Genomic DNA, 14,611 nt, shown 5'->3' with positions numbered 1-14,611 from the left:
AAGCCAGGCAAAGTACATAGTGGCTCATCCTTTAATCCCAGCACTCAAGAAATAGAGACCTGTGAATCTCTTGAGATTTTGAGGCCAGCCTGATCTAAATATTTTGTGTAACACTTATATGTGTGGTGACAGGGGAGGGGAGAGGGACAAAAGAGGGCATTAGATCCCATAGAAGTGGGGTTACAGGTGGTTGTTAGAGGTTATGTGGGTTCTGGTGTTCAGATCCCTGTCCTCTGGAAGAATAACCAGCACTTTCATTTTTGAGACAGTTTCTCTGTGTAATGGAGCCCTGGCTGTCCTAGACTCACTCTGTAGACCAGGACTCACAGAGGTTAAAGATGTGCACCACCACATCTTAAAAGCCCTAAACAGTGCTTTTAACCACTGAGCAGCTCTCTTTAACCCTTAGCCCTTTAACTCTTTCTCTCTTTTTGGCTTTTGGAGACAGGGTTTCTCTGTGTAGCCCTGGCTGTCCTGTAGACCAGGCTATCTTGAATTCACAGAGATCTGCCTGCCGACCCAGCTTCTTTAACTCTCTTAGAAATTTTAAAATTATATATGTATTTATTATTAGTGTGTCGGGTGTACATGCATGCATTCATCACCTCAGTGTGGCCTGGAAGGAACAGTCAAGAGACACAGTACCTGGATCAAACTTCTTTCCTGCAGAGATTTTTGTTGTTTCGAGACAAGGTTTCTCTGTGTAGCCTTGGCTGTCCTGGCTTTTTAGACCAGACTGGCCTCGAACTCACAGCAATCAGCCTGCCTCCCTGGGTGCTGGGATTACAGGTATGCACCACTGTGCCTGGCTCTTTTCAGAGCTTTTGTTAGTATTATATGCTTCTGAAGTTTTAAGAACTACATTTATTCATTTACTTATTTGTGTATGTGTGTGTGTGTGTGTGTGTGTGTGGCTTGTGAGTGCCATGGCATGTGTGGAGGTCAGAGTACAGTTCATGGAAGCTGGTTCTCTCCTTCCATCATGTGGGTCCCAGGGACTGAACCCAGGCCATCTGCCTAGGAGGGAAGTGCTTTTCCCTCATGAGCCATCTGATGATTGGCATCTTAAAACAAAAAACACTTACATTTTAGTGTGTGTGTGCACACAAGTGAATGTTGTATATGTGTATGGTGCTTGTATGTCACAGGGTGCAGGTGAAGTTCAGAGGCCAACTTCCTCTTTGTGGGTCCTGGGGATTGCACTCAGGTTGTTAGGCTTGGTGGCAGGTGGCAGGTGACAGCTGTCTCACCAGATAGTGATTGCTATCTTTTTTTTTTCAATCAGTATTTTTTTTATTTTGTATATATGAGTGCTCTGCCTGCCTGTACACTTGCATGCCAGAAAAGGGCCTCAGATCCTAATATAGATGGTTATGAGCCACCATGTGGTTGCTGAGAATTGAACTCAGGACCTCTGGAAGAGCAGCCAGTGCTCTTAACCGCTGAGCCATCTCTCCAGTCCATGATTGCTAGCTTAAGAGGATTAATCTAACAAAATAGTTTCAGAGAAGATACTTAAAAATCACCTTTATTAAAATGAAAGGAGTGTGGAAACAATACAAAACTATAAAAGCAGCTTACGTAAGAGTGTTCAGAGCAACACTGTTCATAATAGCCAAAAAGATAAAAGCAAGTAAATGTGATGAATGACATGAAGTGCATTGTTCATAAATTGTGATATTACTCAGTCATTTTCTCTCTCTTGGAACGGTGTCTTTTGTCCCAGGCTGGCCTTGAACTCCCTATTTAGCTAAGGATGGTCATGAACTTGTGATCTTCTTGCCTCCACTTCTCCTAACTGCTGGAATTACAGGCCTGAGCCACTCTGCTCATTTTTATGCAGTGATAGGTAGTGAAGCCAGCACTTTGTCTACCAAAGTGAGCTACAGATGATGAAAATGTTTTGGAACTAATCCAGGAATATTTACAGCACTGAGGTACTGGCCACTGTGAGCTACAAAAGCCAGACCCTGTCCCAAACCAACCAACCAACCAATTAGCCAATTTTGGAACTAAATTTTGTTGATAAGCGCTCAACATTGTCAGTATACTAAATGTCACAAATGGCTATTTTTATGTGTACTTTTCAAAATTTAAAAACTATGTGAAAGAACAAGTCTTTGAAAATGAGCACACGAACTATCTTCAACTGGAGTTGTTTTTTCATGATCAGAGTAATCATCAGGGGATTCTAACATTGCAGTCTTGGTCTAAGCCCAGGATTCTACACTGGGTAGCGACCCTAAAGAGTTCAGATTCTCCCAGCGGCTGAGAGCACACCGGCTGTTCTTCCAGAATAACCTAGGTTCAATTCCCAACACCTACATTAACCCCATCTGTAATTCCAGTTCCAGGAGATCAGACACCCCCTTTCCGCATCTGCGGGCGCCAGGCATGTGTATGATGCACAGACATATATGCAGACAAAATATCCTTACACATTAAAAAAAGGAAGCGTGAGAGAGTTCAGATTCTTTAGTCCACGGATGGTTCACCCCCGCCGAAGTCCTGCCAATTTAGCACAACCACGCCCACTGGCGCCCTCCGGTCCCGCTCCAGAGGCTCCACCTCCGCTGAAGCTCTAGGGCACGACCTGCGGTTCCCTGCCTGTCCGTCAAACTCGTCCTTGTCCCGCCCCCTGCCTGTCCGTCAAATTCGTCCCGCCCCCTGCCTGCCCTACACGCAGCCCTCGGTGCGGCCCGTTGTTATGACGACATGGTCGTAAATCCGCCATCTTCCTGCGGCGCGTTGCGACATGGAGGGCGCGATGGCAGTGCGGGTGACGGCCGCTCATACGGCAGAAGCTCGGGCCGAAGCCGGGCGTGAAGCGGGCGAGGGCGGGGTTGCGGCGGCAGCGGCGGCCTTGTCCCCCGGCGGCTTCCTGGGCCTCCCAGCGCCCTTCAGCGAGGAAGGTAACGAGGCTGCAGAAGCCCGGTGCGGCCGGGCTGCGGTGTTCGGTCTCGCCGGGCTCCAGGCTCCTCGAGTTTACGCAGATCTTCCCAACTCCGACGGGATACCCTGCGGGCCCACTTCCAGCCCGCCGGGCCCAGGTGCCGCGGTCATAGGGAGCCCGTTTCTCCAGCCCCTGGAGCAGACCCGGCCAGACAAACATCGCTCGCTCCTCCCAAGCGTTCTCCAGTGCTAGCTCCTGCGTCCCCTCTGCCTCTGAGGCTGAGCCCGGGCGGACCTGAAGGCTGGGGCGGGGCCTTCCGCCAGGACGGGGTTAGGGACCTGACCTGGGCAGGCAGTACCGCCCCACTGAGGACCCACCTGGGTCTTCGCCACGGGGTGGAGCAAAGACTTCCGGAATGTGGGGAACACTCCGCTGTACGGACTTTTACCATTCCTTAAGCCAAACTAGAAAGGCGAACTATTATTACTACTCTTCACTTAAGATATGGGGATAATTGAGGTTCAAGGACTGTAAAGTGGTTAGGTCATCCATCTGGTTCCTTTCAAGGATCAGATTGGAGCCGCGACTGTAACTCCCCTCCCTATACCCTTTAATTTCTCCTAGTAGGATGTACACTAAGGATTACTTCTCTAGGTACTGATATTTTTCAGGGATGGTTTAGGTATCTCTGCGTTAGTCCATGGAACTGTAGATTTGATCAGACAGGAGGTTGTTTGGCAAGTGATATTAGTTTAAGGATGCTGCTCTCTGTCCCCACAGGATTCAGTCTGATTGTAATTTTCTTATTTCAGCTTGGAGAGGGTCAGTTACAGTTACAGACTCAGAGGAGTCTCTTTGGAGATTCTCTCTCTGGTTTTTGTTTGTTTGTTTGGTTTTGTTTTTTAAGACAGAGTCTCACTATGTAGAGCCCTGGCTGACCTGGAACTCACTATGTTGATCAGGCTGGCCTTGAACTCAGAGATCCTTCTATCTCTACCTACCCATTGCTGGCATTAAAGGTTTGTGCCATGACACCTGGCTTGTATATTCTTGGGTTTGTTTTATGGCAGTGGTGTGTGTGATCCTTTAATACAGTTTTTCTTGTGGTACCTCCAACCATGAAATTATTTTGTTGCTACCTCAAAACTGCAGTTTTGCAGTTTTTGTTTTGTTTTGTTTCTAGACAGGGTTTCTCTGTGTAGCCTTGGCTGTCCTGGACTCACTTTGTAGACCAGACTGGCCTCAAACTCACTGCCTCTGCCTCTCTGAGTGCTGGGCTTACAGGTGTGTGCCACCTCACCCCGCTCCAGTTTTCATAGTGCTATGAATTGTCATGTACGTGGGCGACCCACATGTTGAGAACCACTGGTTGATGGCCTTTTCTGAGTATGAAATATTCTAGGTGTGGCTTTTTCTGGGTCAGTACCAATAGCTTGGTGCTGAGTCAGACTAAATGAATGGAGTGGGAGGAGTAAGGGGATGGTAGGCACTGGTTTATGAGTGAGCCATATAGAGGGCGCCACCCTCTTTTAGGTGGCATATGGGACAGTCATAGCTTGGGTTTGGCCTTTTATTTGACCATTAATTTGTCATTGACTTTACTCCTCCCTTGTACCAGGCTGGTTTTGACTTTGATGTGGGACTCAGTGTAAGATAGTGGAAACCAGCAGGCTGTTTTGGAATATGAGTCTGGCTGGTTCAGCTGAGTGACCTTGAATCTTAGTATTTTTCTAGGATGGACTTAGTCATCTCTTTCCCCAGGGTGCTGGCATGATTTGATTAAATTTTTAGGTGCTGAGCTAGAAGGATGGCTTAGTGGTTATGAGTACTTGTTGCAGCTGGGTGATGGTGGCACAAGCCCTTAATCCCAGTACTAAGGGAGGTAGAGGCAGGCTGATTTCTGTGAGTTCGAGGCCAGCCTGATCTACAGAGTGAGTTCCAGGACAGCAGGGCTACATGGAGAAACCCTGTCCCCCCCCAAAAAAATAAAAACAGACAACAACAACAAAACAAAACTCCCACTCCAAAAACACAGAAAAACAAAAACCCTTGTTGCTCTTTCAGAGGACCCACACTCAATTCCCAAAACTTACACAGTAGCTAATAACTGTTTGTGAGCCTAGTTCCAGGTGAGCTGATGATTTGATATCTTCTTCTGGTCGCTGTGGGTACCAGGCACACACATAGTGCAGGCAAAACACCCACACATGACGTAAAAATAGACAACTCTAAAAGAAAAAAAGTGTGTGTTGGGTGGGTGGGAACAATGGTGCACACCAGCACTGGAAATGCAGAGGCAGGTAGATCTCTGACTTAGAAGCCATCCTGATTCTAAATAGTGAGCTCCAAGCCAGACATGGCGATGTAATGAGATCCTGGCTCAAAACAACAACAACAACAACAAAAAAAAAAAAAAAAAAAAAAAAAGAGAGAGAGAAAGAGAAAGAAAAAATATATGCTCATCATACATTAGGGCCGCAGTGAGTGGGCAGTGCCTCTTGCTGGTGAGGGGTCCAGCTGCAGCGTCTCTGGGATGTGTAACGCTCCATACTGCTTTATTCTTGGAGTTTACTCTGGAGCAGGATGCTACCCAGTGGGGGCCAGGGTAGCATCAGAGAGAAAAGAGTGGTCAGGTGTTGGTGTAACCCAGTGGTAGAATGTTTGCTTAGCATGTTCAAGGCTCATTTTCACATATACATAATAGTATATCATGTACTTCATATATATGAACTAGTGTATTTCACACATATACACAGTAGTAAGATTGGTCAGAGTTGAGGGCTCTTGCTATTCTGTGTTTTAAAAAAGCTGGCCGAGGCTGGAGAGATAGTTCAGAAGTTAAGAGGACTGGCTGCTCTTCCAGAGGTCCTGAGTTCAGTTCCTAGCAACCACATGGTGGCTCACAGCCATCTGTAATGAGATCTGATGCCTTCTTCTGGTGTGCAGGCACACATGCAGACAGAACACTGTATACATAATAAATAAATAAATAAATCTTAAAAAAATTAAAAAGCTGGCCTATTAGACAGAGCTTTGTAGATATCAACCTTCTAAATCCCTGTTGTGCACTAGATATATGTAACTAGTTAGCCCACTTTATCTTTCTCAAGATAGGAAAGCTGGGCATGGTGGTGCACGTCTATACTCCCAGCACTCAGGGAGGCAGAGGCAAGCAGATCTCTGTGAGTTCGAGGCCAGCCTGATCTACAAAAGTAAGTCCAGGCCAGCCAGGGCTACACAGAGAAACCCTGCCTCAAAACAAAAAAAGATGTGGAAATAACTTTGAGGTGGCAAGTGAGATGCCTATACATTCAATTACCATCAGTCCTAAACAAATTAAAAAAACAATTCTGGGGATCCAAATTAGGGATCTTATGCATGTTAGGCAAGTGTTCTATCATTGAGCTACATCCGCAACTCCCCAATCTCAAATCTGGGTCCTCTGCTGTTCCCAAACTTGAATAGGTGAGTTATATGCCTCTTATCCTCTCTCTCTGGAGGCTGGAGCATCGGGACTTTGGATATGACGGCATCAGTGTGCCCTTGCAGGGTAAATGTGTGGTCAGGGTGACCCTGTGCAGAATGCTGGCCTCCCTCCTAGGCCTTGCTTCCGCAGACCTCTAAAGGATGGGGTTAGACCCTAGGGTTTCCTCAGCCCTGAAGGCACCTCTCCAGTGTGTTCCTAGCAGCTCCCGGGTGAGCAGGCATACCAGCTCTTGTTCTTATGCCATCTTGAGGGAAGCTGGATGAGGCCCTGACACCCCCAGTCTCCCTGACATCAGGCTTATTGCAGATGAGGACGATGTACACAGATGTGGCCGCTGTCAGGTGGAATTTACTGCCTTGGAGGACTTTGTGCAACACAAGATTCAGAAGACCTGCCATCGAGCCCCTCCAGAGGCTCTGCCCCCCACCCCTGCTGCCACTGCCTTGCTGGGCCAGGAGGTGAGTCCCTTCTAGCTGCTACCATCCGCACTCCTCTGGGTGGGGTCATCTGTGAAACAGTGTTCTGTACAGCTGGTTTATGACATGTGGCTAGTTAGAAGGCAGGCATGGCTGTGAGTGCAGGAAGACCAGGTTGTATTAGTAGGGGGTTAGTGGTGCTTTGGATGACCTGGGGTAACTCAACCTCTCAGCAACCTGCATAGTTGGTAGCAGGGTTCGGAGGAAGGTCCTTTGTTTCTTGTGTGTGAGGGTCTCTTAGCTTAAGAGATCATGGAAACTTACATCTTTTCCCTTATCTCCTGTCCTATACACATGCTTCTCAGGGATCTCTTGAATTACGTCCTGGTACCTAAGTGAAGATGATTGAATCCCAGTGATGTGCTTGGGAATGCACTCACATAGTCTTACTAAATTAGACAGCATCCTGAATGCTGGATGCTCTCTCATCAGTCTTATTGGGTAGAATTAAGAAGAGGCTCTAGCCAGACCTGATAATATAGGCCTGAGATCCCAGCTACAGAGGAGGCTAAAACAGAAAGATTTCAAGTTTAAGGCCAACTTGGTCTACAGTGTAAGTTTGAAGCTAGCTACCTTAGACATCTTAGACTCAAAATAACATTTAAAAGGGGGATGGAGAAATGGCTCAGTGGTTAGGAGCACTTGTTGCTCTTGCAGAGAACTCAGGTTCACTTCCCAGCACTTGTATGGTAGCTCATAACCATCTGTTACTCTAATACTGTGCATTCTGATGCCCTCTTTCTGGCCTCTGTGGGTGCTTGGCACACATGTGGTGTACATACATAGAAACAAGCAAAACACTCATATACATAAAATGAAAATAAATACATCTTCTATATCTTTACTAATGAAAAGAGACTTAGTAGTTTAGCGCAGTGGTAGAGTGTTTATTTAACCTGCACAAGGCTATAGGTTGAGTCTCTAGTACTTTGGCTCCAGAAGAAGGGAGCTGCTAGGACAGTGTTTCTCAACCTGTGGGTTACAACCCCTTTGGGGGTTGTCAGGTAACCCTTTCACAGGGGTCACCCAAAGCCATCAGAAAATACAGATATTTACATCACGATTCATAACAGTAGCAAGCTTACAGTTATGAAGTACAACAAAAATAAACTCAGGTTGGGGGTCTCCACACCACGAGGAACTGTATTATAGGTCACAGCACTGCTAGGAAAAGCCAGTGGCCTCAGGCTATCATCAGAGAATGAGTGGTTCAGGTGACATTAGAAAAGTATTAGCTTTCCAACCTTGCCCTTATTACTTGTCCCCTTGCTGCATGCCTTCCAGGAAGGTATGTCCCACAGCCATGGGGGCCTTTCTTCTGACCATCTGGCTGGGCTGTGTGTGTGGGCACCACACCTTCACTTAGCCCATCTTCATGCCTGCTCCAAGTCCTCACTGTGTATGCTCTTTGATCTGTGTCCAGGCTGTAGTGGTCAGAGCTGTTCAACTGATAGGGCTGACCCCTGACTCTGTGGCCAGGCTTAGTTAGAGCCATGTTCCTTCGAGAACCTACCCTACATCCTTCCTATAGGACATGGACTGGATGAGGTCTGTGTTTCCCATGTCCCCCTCTTCCACAGAGGGAGCCCACATTCTTCTTTGTAAAATATGGAACCCACAGATGCATCTCATCTGTTTTTTTAACTCCATTGATAGGTAGTGCCAGCGGCAGCAGAGGGCGGCCCAGAGGAGCCTATCACTGTGGCCCACATCGTGGTGGAGGCCACCTCTCTGGCAGCAGACATCAGCCATGCTCCTGACCTTGTTGGTAAGCCAATTGTCCATGGGTCACCCCCACTTCTGAGCAATGACTTAATGGCTAATTGTAGTCAGGGCTGAAGGATCTCCACTGCTCATATCCTTCACTCTCTTAAGAGCAAGGCCTGTCCACAGAGGGGCCCAAGCCTTATTTGAGCCTTCCCCTGGGCAGACCCTTCAGGAGGAGCCACTAGGCTCTTTTAGGAAGGGGAACCAGCCCTGGGGTACTCGGAGGCATTTGGGAACCTTCAGTCTGCGTCACCATGAACATGTCCCTCTTATGTGCTTTTGCAGGCTGTTTTTGTCCTGGTCCTTAGTAGCTTCTCTACTTTTCTGCCACTTCAGTTCTTCCTTCCCGTCCCTAGGCAGTACCATCATTGTACCCTAACACGACCCCTTGCCCCAGCAATTGCCTTTGTAGGTCAGTGGAGTACGCAGGAGGGTGCTGCTGCTTCACCTGGCGCTGACTTGCTCGGCCTTGGTTTTCGTCACTCTGTATGTTTATGCTGGCCTGAGGATTGTTGCCTGGTTCTTGGTGGCTTTTATGAGCATATAACGCCAAGCCTCTTTGATGGCTGATGCTTTCTATTTAAGTTCTCTCTGATGTGCAATGGGAAGAGGGGCTACTAAGAAGCCTGGGTGGGTCAGGTGGTCATTAATTGGAGACTGCTGAGTATGCAGGGAGCATTCAAAGGGCATTCTGGCCTTGAACAGGTGGAGGGAGCCAGGGACTGAATTCAGGAAAGGGATGAGTGGCTGAGTGTTCAAAAGCCATTGAAGGATAATGGGGTTGGATGTTAGGAAGAGAATGATCATTGCTCTGCAGAGACCAAGGCAGGTGGGTGAATGAGCAGTTGAGTGGGAAGAGATTGAGACAGTGGATGGAACCTGACCTTGAGAAGCTATGAGAATCAGTTGAGCAGGAAGAGGAAGGCTGTGTTGAGGAAGCCAACTTTGGGCTCGGGAAGGGAGCCTCTGACACATTACCCTTCCCAAGGAGACATCTGGACACCTGCTGGGTTTCTACTGCCTTTCTCAATGTCTCTGCAACAGGGAGACTCACCCCTTGTCGCTCAGACTTAGGAATATTGTAAGGGGGTGGGTCCCTGCTCCTGGCCTGGCACATAGTTTAGTTTCTGTGGTGGGTGGTGTTATTTGGGAAAACAAGTTCACTGGGTTCTGATTTATAACCAGGCTCTACCAGCTGGTCTTTTCCCACCCACTTTCAGCCTCCAGTAGTTTCAAACTTTTGCTTAGCGCAGCATTCTCTACTTTAGGGACCCTCTGCTTTCTTTACCTTTGTAGGCATCCCAAAGGGAGGGGATCCAGGGACCACCAGTATTTCTGATGGCCTGGGGGAAAAAAGGCAATGAGGGAGAGGTAGGTTGGTCAGCAGTGGCTGCTTGGGGTAGCTGAATATCAGCTCTAGGTTCACTGCATTGGGTGTAGATAGAAAAGAATTTCCTCTTGGGCTGGTGCACCCGTATTCCTCACCCATCAGGTCTCTGTCCTTTGGGAAGGTACTTTTGGGGGGGGGCATTGGGCTGGAGCATGGGCGAGAGACAACCTTACTTGTTTCTGAGTCATGGTGCTCATTCATTCTGTTTTGAGAGAATGGCTTGTCAAAACAATACCAGCTGGAATGGAGATGGTTTCTAGGAAGTAGTTTCTTGGCTGGTTCTCACTCATCATTTTTATGAGTAGAAAATGTGAAATATGTTTTTAGTGTGGCTTTGCTCATTGTCACATTCCTCAGCATCCTGTGAGAAGTGCAAAAACGTGACATCGTTTTCTCTAGCTATCTCAGGTGTCTAGTTTCTTCAGTCATTTCTGGGCAGGGATCTGCCTAGGCCTGTCTACCCAACAGGCAGCCCCCAGAACTCTCTCTCCTTTATACTGGTGGGACTGGGGCCATCCAGCAGGAAAAATGCAGGGAGCTGAACTAGGATGCCCACTGCCTATTTACCTGGGCATCTGGCTGTAGGACCCCTGTGTCTCTTGGTTTAAGGGATGGGCTATCTCCTCAGAGAGATATTGGGCACAGTCTGGGGACCCTGAGCTTTAGGCAGCTCTACTGAGTTGGAAGTGGTCTGTCTGCCATGTCAGGTTGCCTGTAATGGCTGCTGCATGGATTTCTTTCAGTGCAGATTGGCTCCAAGTTCTAAGCCCTGGGGTGGGGTGGTCTGGACAGTTCTCTGGCTTCCAGTGGACTCCTGTGGCGGGATCTCCTATGGGCAGGGCCTGCAGTAGTGATAGGTCTTGAGGCTTATGTTAACTTGCCTCTCCTCAGGAAGTGGGCACATCAAAGAGGTCATTGTGGCTGCTGAGGCAGAGCCAGGGGATGGCGAGATGGCAGAGGCTCCAGGCAGTCCTAACCATCAGGAACTTGGGCTTATTGGGGAGGGCGAGCAGGCCCAAGTCAAGCTGCTGGTGAACAAGGAAGGCCGCTACGTGTGCATGCTATGTCACAAGACCTTCAAAACGGTGAGCCCCTGGGGCCAAGGGCCCGCTGGCTCCCCTGCCTACTCCTTTCCAGTGAGGTGCCTTGAGCCTTACTGCCCCTTCCCCACAGGGCAGCATCCTCAAGGCCCACATGGTAACACACAGCAGCCGCAAGGACCATGAGTGCAAGCTCTGTGGTGCCTCTTTTCGGACCAAGGGTTCTCTCATTCGGCACCACAGGCGGCACACTGGTAAGTGAACTGAAGGTTAGAGCGACACTAAGTAACCTGCTGACAGGCTCTGGGACCCCCTACAGCTTGCCCGTGTCCTGGATGGCGAGACAGGGCCTGCATGCTTGGTGTCTCTTAACACAGGACACTGTCCATCTTCCACTGGGGGCTGACTGTTTTCTCTACAGATGAGCGCCCTTATAAATGTGCCAAGTGCGGAAAGAGCTTCCGGGAGTCAGGTGCACTGACTCGGCACCTCAAATCTCTCACTCCATGCACAGAGAAGATCCGCTTTAGCATAAGCAAGGACACAGTTGTGGGCAAAGAGGAAGTGCCTGCAGGTCAGCTTGGTGGGGAGGCTGGGACTGGTATTCCCAAAATTGGCTGCCAGGCTCTTCAAGGACTTACTCTGTCGTAAAGGGTCCAGTGCCTCCACTGTGGGGCCAGTTTCATCCTCAGTGGCAGGAGAGCCCATGGAGACATCACCTGTGATTCACCTGGTCACAGATGCCAAGGGCACTGTCATCCATGAAGTCCATGTCCAGATGCAGGAGCTTCCTATGGGCATGAAAACCCTGGCCCCAGAGGTAGGTGCTGCTCTGCCCTTTGACCACACAGTGCCAGGATGTGTTCAGCAGGATCAGGGGGAAGGTGCCCCTTTCCCTCAGGAAAGCACACTACTAGGCTGTGGGCAGAACTCCCTAGCAGATGGCAGGGAAGCTGCTAAGGGAGTGTGAGGTGAAGTGTAGGGAGAATGAGATGGAATTTACTCAGAACTGAGGCAGCTGGCTGTGTACCGTGGGGCTGTAAGGGTGAGCCTGTCATGAGTCTGCTAGGTGGGGTGGGTGGGAATGGGTGCCCTGTGCTGGGCTACCTGGCAGGCCTCCCTCCTTCCTTCTTTTCCTTTACCTCCCTTACAGTCCCCAGACTCTGAGGAGCTTCCCTGTTCCAGTGAGAACAGCCGTGAGAACCTGCTACATCAGGCCATGCAGAATTCTGGCATCGTCCTTGAGAGGGTTGCTGGGGAGGACAGTACTCTGGAGCCAGCCCCTCCCTCTGGGTCCAGTCCCCAGTCCCTGGGAGATGGACCCCCAGAACTGCCACTGTTGGAGGTAGAGCAGATGGAGACAGTAGGTGTCTGTTACTGGTGGGGTTGACCCAGTATCTGCTTATCATGCTGGGGGAAGCTGCTAGCCTTATTTATTAATATAAATTTATTTATTATTATACTTAGCTTATTAATTGATTAATTTAATTGTTTTTTTTTTAAGACAGTCTGATGTAACCTAAGCTGCCCCATATTTTTTATGTAGCCAATGTTGGCCTCAATTATTGATTCTCCTGCTTCTACCAAGAATTTCAGGCGTGCACCACTGTGCCTAGCTTAAATAGGGTTGCTTTCTGCTGTAACTGTCCTCTAGTCTGTTAACTTCCGTCTAAGGCCAGGAGGGAAGAGGGCTGGCTCTCTTTTTGGTATCATTAGAGCACAGCTTACAATAGGTGTTAGAGGTTGGTCTGTGGTCCCCAGCAGGTGGCCAGTGAGGCCTCAACTGTGCCCAGGACCCACCCATGCCCTCAGTGCACTGAGACTTTCCCAACAGCAGCCACCTTGGAGGCCCACAAGAGAGGTCATATAGGTGGGTAGCAGGGAGGTGGATGGGTCCAAGGCTAGGGTGGCCTGTGGACTGGCAACTGGTGGGCTCTCGGGTGGTGAAAATGGCCTGACATTGGGTGTGGCTTCAGGGCCGAGGCCGTTCACCTGTACACAGTGTGGCAAGGCCTTCCCCAAAGCCTACCTGCTCAAGAAGCACCAGGAGGTGCATGTGCACGAGCGCCGATTCCGTTGTGGAGACTGTGGGAAGCTTTATAAGACCATTGCTCATGTGCGGGGCCACCGACGTGTCCACTCAGACGAGAGGCCTTTCCCTTGTCCCCAGTGTGGCAAGCGATACAAAACCAAGGTAGGCCTTTGGTCCTGAGATCCTTATGCCTGAACATACCCTCCACTGCCAATCTGGGCTCTGGCTGTACTCCCAGTGTCCTGCCACACCCTCCTCCTAGCCTAGACTGTTTATGGTTGGCCTCTCAGGCCTGGGGGTGGGGATATGACCAAGAACAGGTTGTCACGGAAAGGTCTCTCTAGAATGCCCAGCAGGTGCACTTCCGGACACATCTGGAAGAGAAGCCCCATGTGTGCCAGTTTTGCAGCCGAGGCTTCCGGGAGAAGGGCTCACTGGTGCGGCATGTGAGGCATCACACGGGCGAGAAGCCTTTCAAGTGCTACAAGTGTGGTCGAGGCTTCGCAGAGCATGGCACACTCAACCGGCACCTGCGCACTAAAGGTCTGGGCCACAGGTGGCAGGAGAGGGGAGCTCCGGTTGGGGTCAACCGGCCCTAACTGAGATGAGCGTCCCTGTTGGCAGGGGGCTGCCTGCTGGAAGTGGAGGAGTTGCTGGTATCTGAGGAGAACCCCTCCGAGGCTGCCACTGTCCTTACGGAAGACCCCCACACCGTGCTGGTGGAGTTCTCATCTGTGGTGGCTGATACTCAGGAGTACATTATTGAGGTGGGTGTAGAGCTGGTGGGGCAGGTTTGGACTCAGGACAGCCTTGACCACCTCTAACTGACTGTCCAGGCTACTGCAGATGACACAGAGACCAGTGAAGCCACCGAGATCATTGAAGGCACCCAGACAGAGGTGAGGGTCTGGGTGTGGTATGCGGGGGGGGGGGGGGGGGGCGCGGGGGGGGGGGGGGGCGGGGGGGGCTCACTGGGCTTGAGCAGCCCCCTGGGCTTAACCATGGTCCCCACAGGTGGACAGTCACATCATGAAGGTGGTACAGCAGATTGTGCACCAGGCCGGTGCTGGGCACCAGATCATTGTGCAGAATGTGACCATGGACCAGGAGGCAGCACTGGGCTCGGAGGCAGCTGCTGCTGACACAATCACCATCGCCACTCCTGAGAGTCTTACAGAGCAGGTGGCCATGACACTGGCTTCAGCAATCAGTGAGGGCACTGTGCTCACAGCCCGGGCAGGTCCAACCAGTGCTGAACAGGCTACTGTGACAATGATGTCATCAGAGGACATAGAGATCCTGGAGCATGGAGGAGAGCTGGTCATTGCTTCACCAGAGGGCCAGATTGAGGTGCAGACAGTCATCGTATAGCTTGAAGGCCACTGCTGTGGTACAGTGAGGACCCCGAGTGCCTGCCCACACCTGACTGCTCAGAAGACAGTGTGAATATGCAGTTTTGTTTTGGTTTTTGGTTTGTTTGTTTTCTGCTTTACAATAAAACATAAAAACCTGCAGCTTGTGATATT

General features: G+C 49.8%; 1 protein-coding gene across 4 annotated transcripts; it reads left to right on the top strand.

Annotated features, from left to right (window-relative positions):
* Positions 1-2,755: 2,755 nt before the first annotated feature.
* Positions 2,756-14,599, top strand: E4f1 (E4F transcription factor 1). 4 transcript variants are annotated; one of them, XM_055604863.1, is made up of 14 exons: positions 2,756-2,912; positions 6,687-6,838; positions 8,513-8,624; positions 10,905-11,098; positions 11,187-11,307; positions 11,475-11,627; positions 11,707-11,873; positions 12,207-12,398; positions 12,818-12,923; positions 13,030-13,247; positions 13,430-13,628; positions 13,710-13,852; positions 13,922-13,984; positions 14,100-14,599. In XM_055604863.1, exons 1-14 carry the CDS (start codon positions 2,756-2,758, stop codon positions 14,454-14,456), a joined length of 2,334 nt encoding a protein of 777 aa, XP_055460838.1. In that variant the 3' UTR covers positions 14,457-14,599. The 4 variants fall into 4 exon arrangements, with proteins under 4 accessions (XP_055460838.1, XP_055460837.1, XP_055460836.1 ...); XM_055604862.1 differs by having other exon boundaries at positions 12,815-12,923; XM_055604861.1 differs by having other exon boundaries at positions 12,207-12,416.
* The last annotated feature ends 12 nt before the right edge of the window (positions 14,600-14,611 follow it).

This window comes from Psammomys obesus, unplaced genomic scaffold, assembly GCF_907164565.1.
Source record: "Psammomys obesus unplaced genomic scaffold, mPsaObe1.curated_primary_1811, whole genome shotgun sequence".
NCBI lineage: Eukaryota > Metazoa > Chordata > Mammalia > Rodentia > Muridae > Psammomys > Psammomys obesus.
Note: the sequence above shows the minus strand (reverse complement) of the source record. Positions and strands in the feature narration are given on the sequence as shown.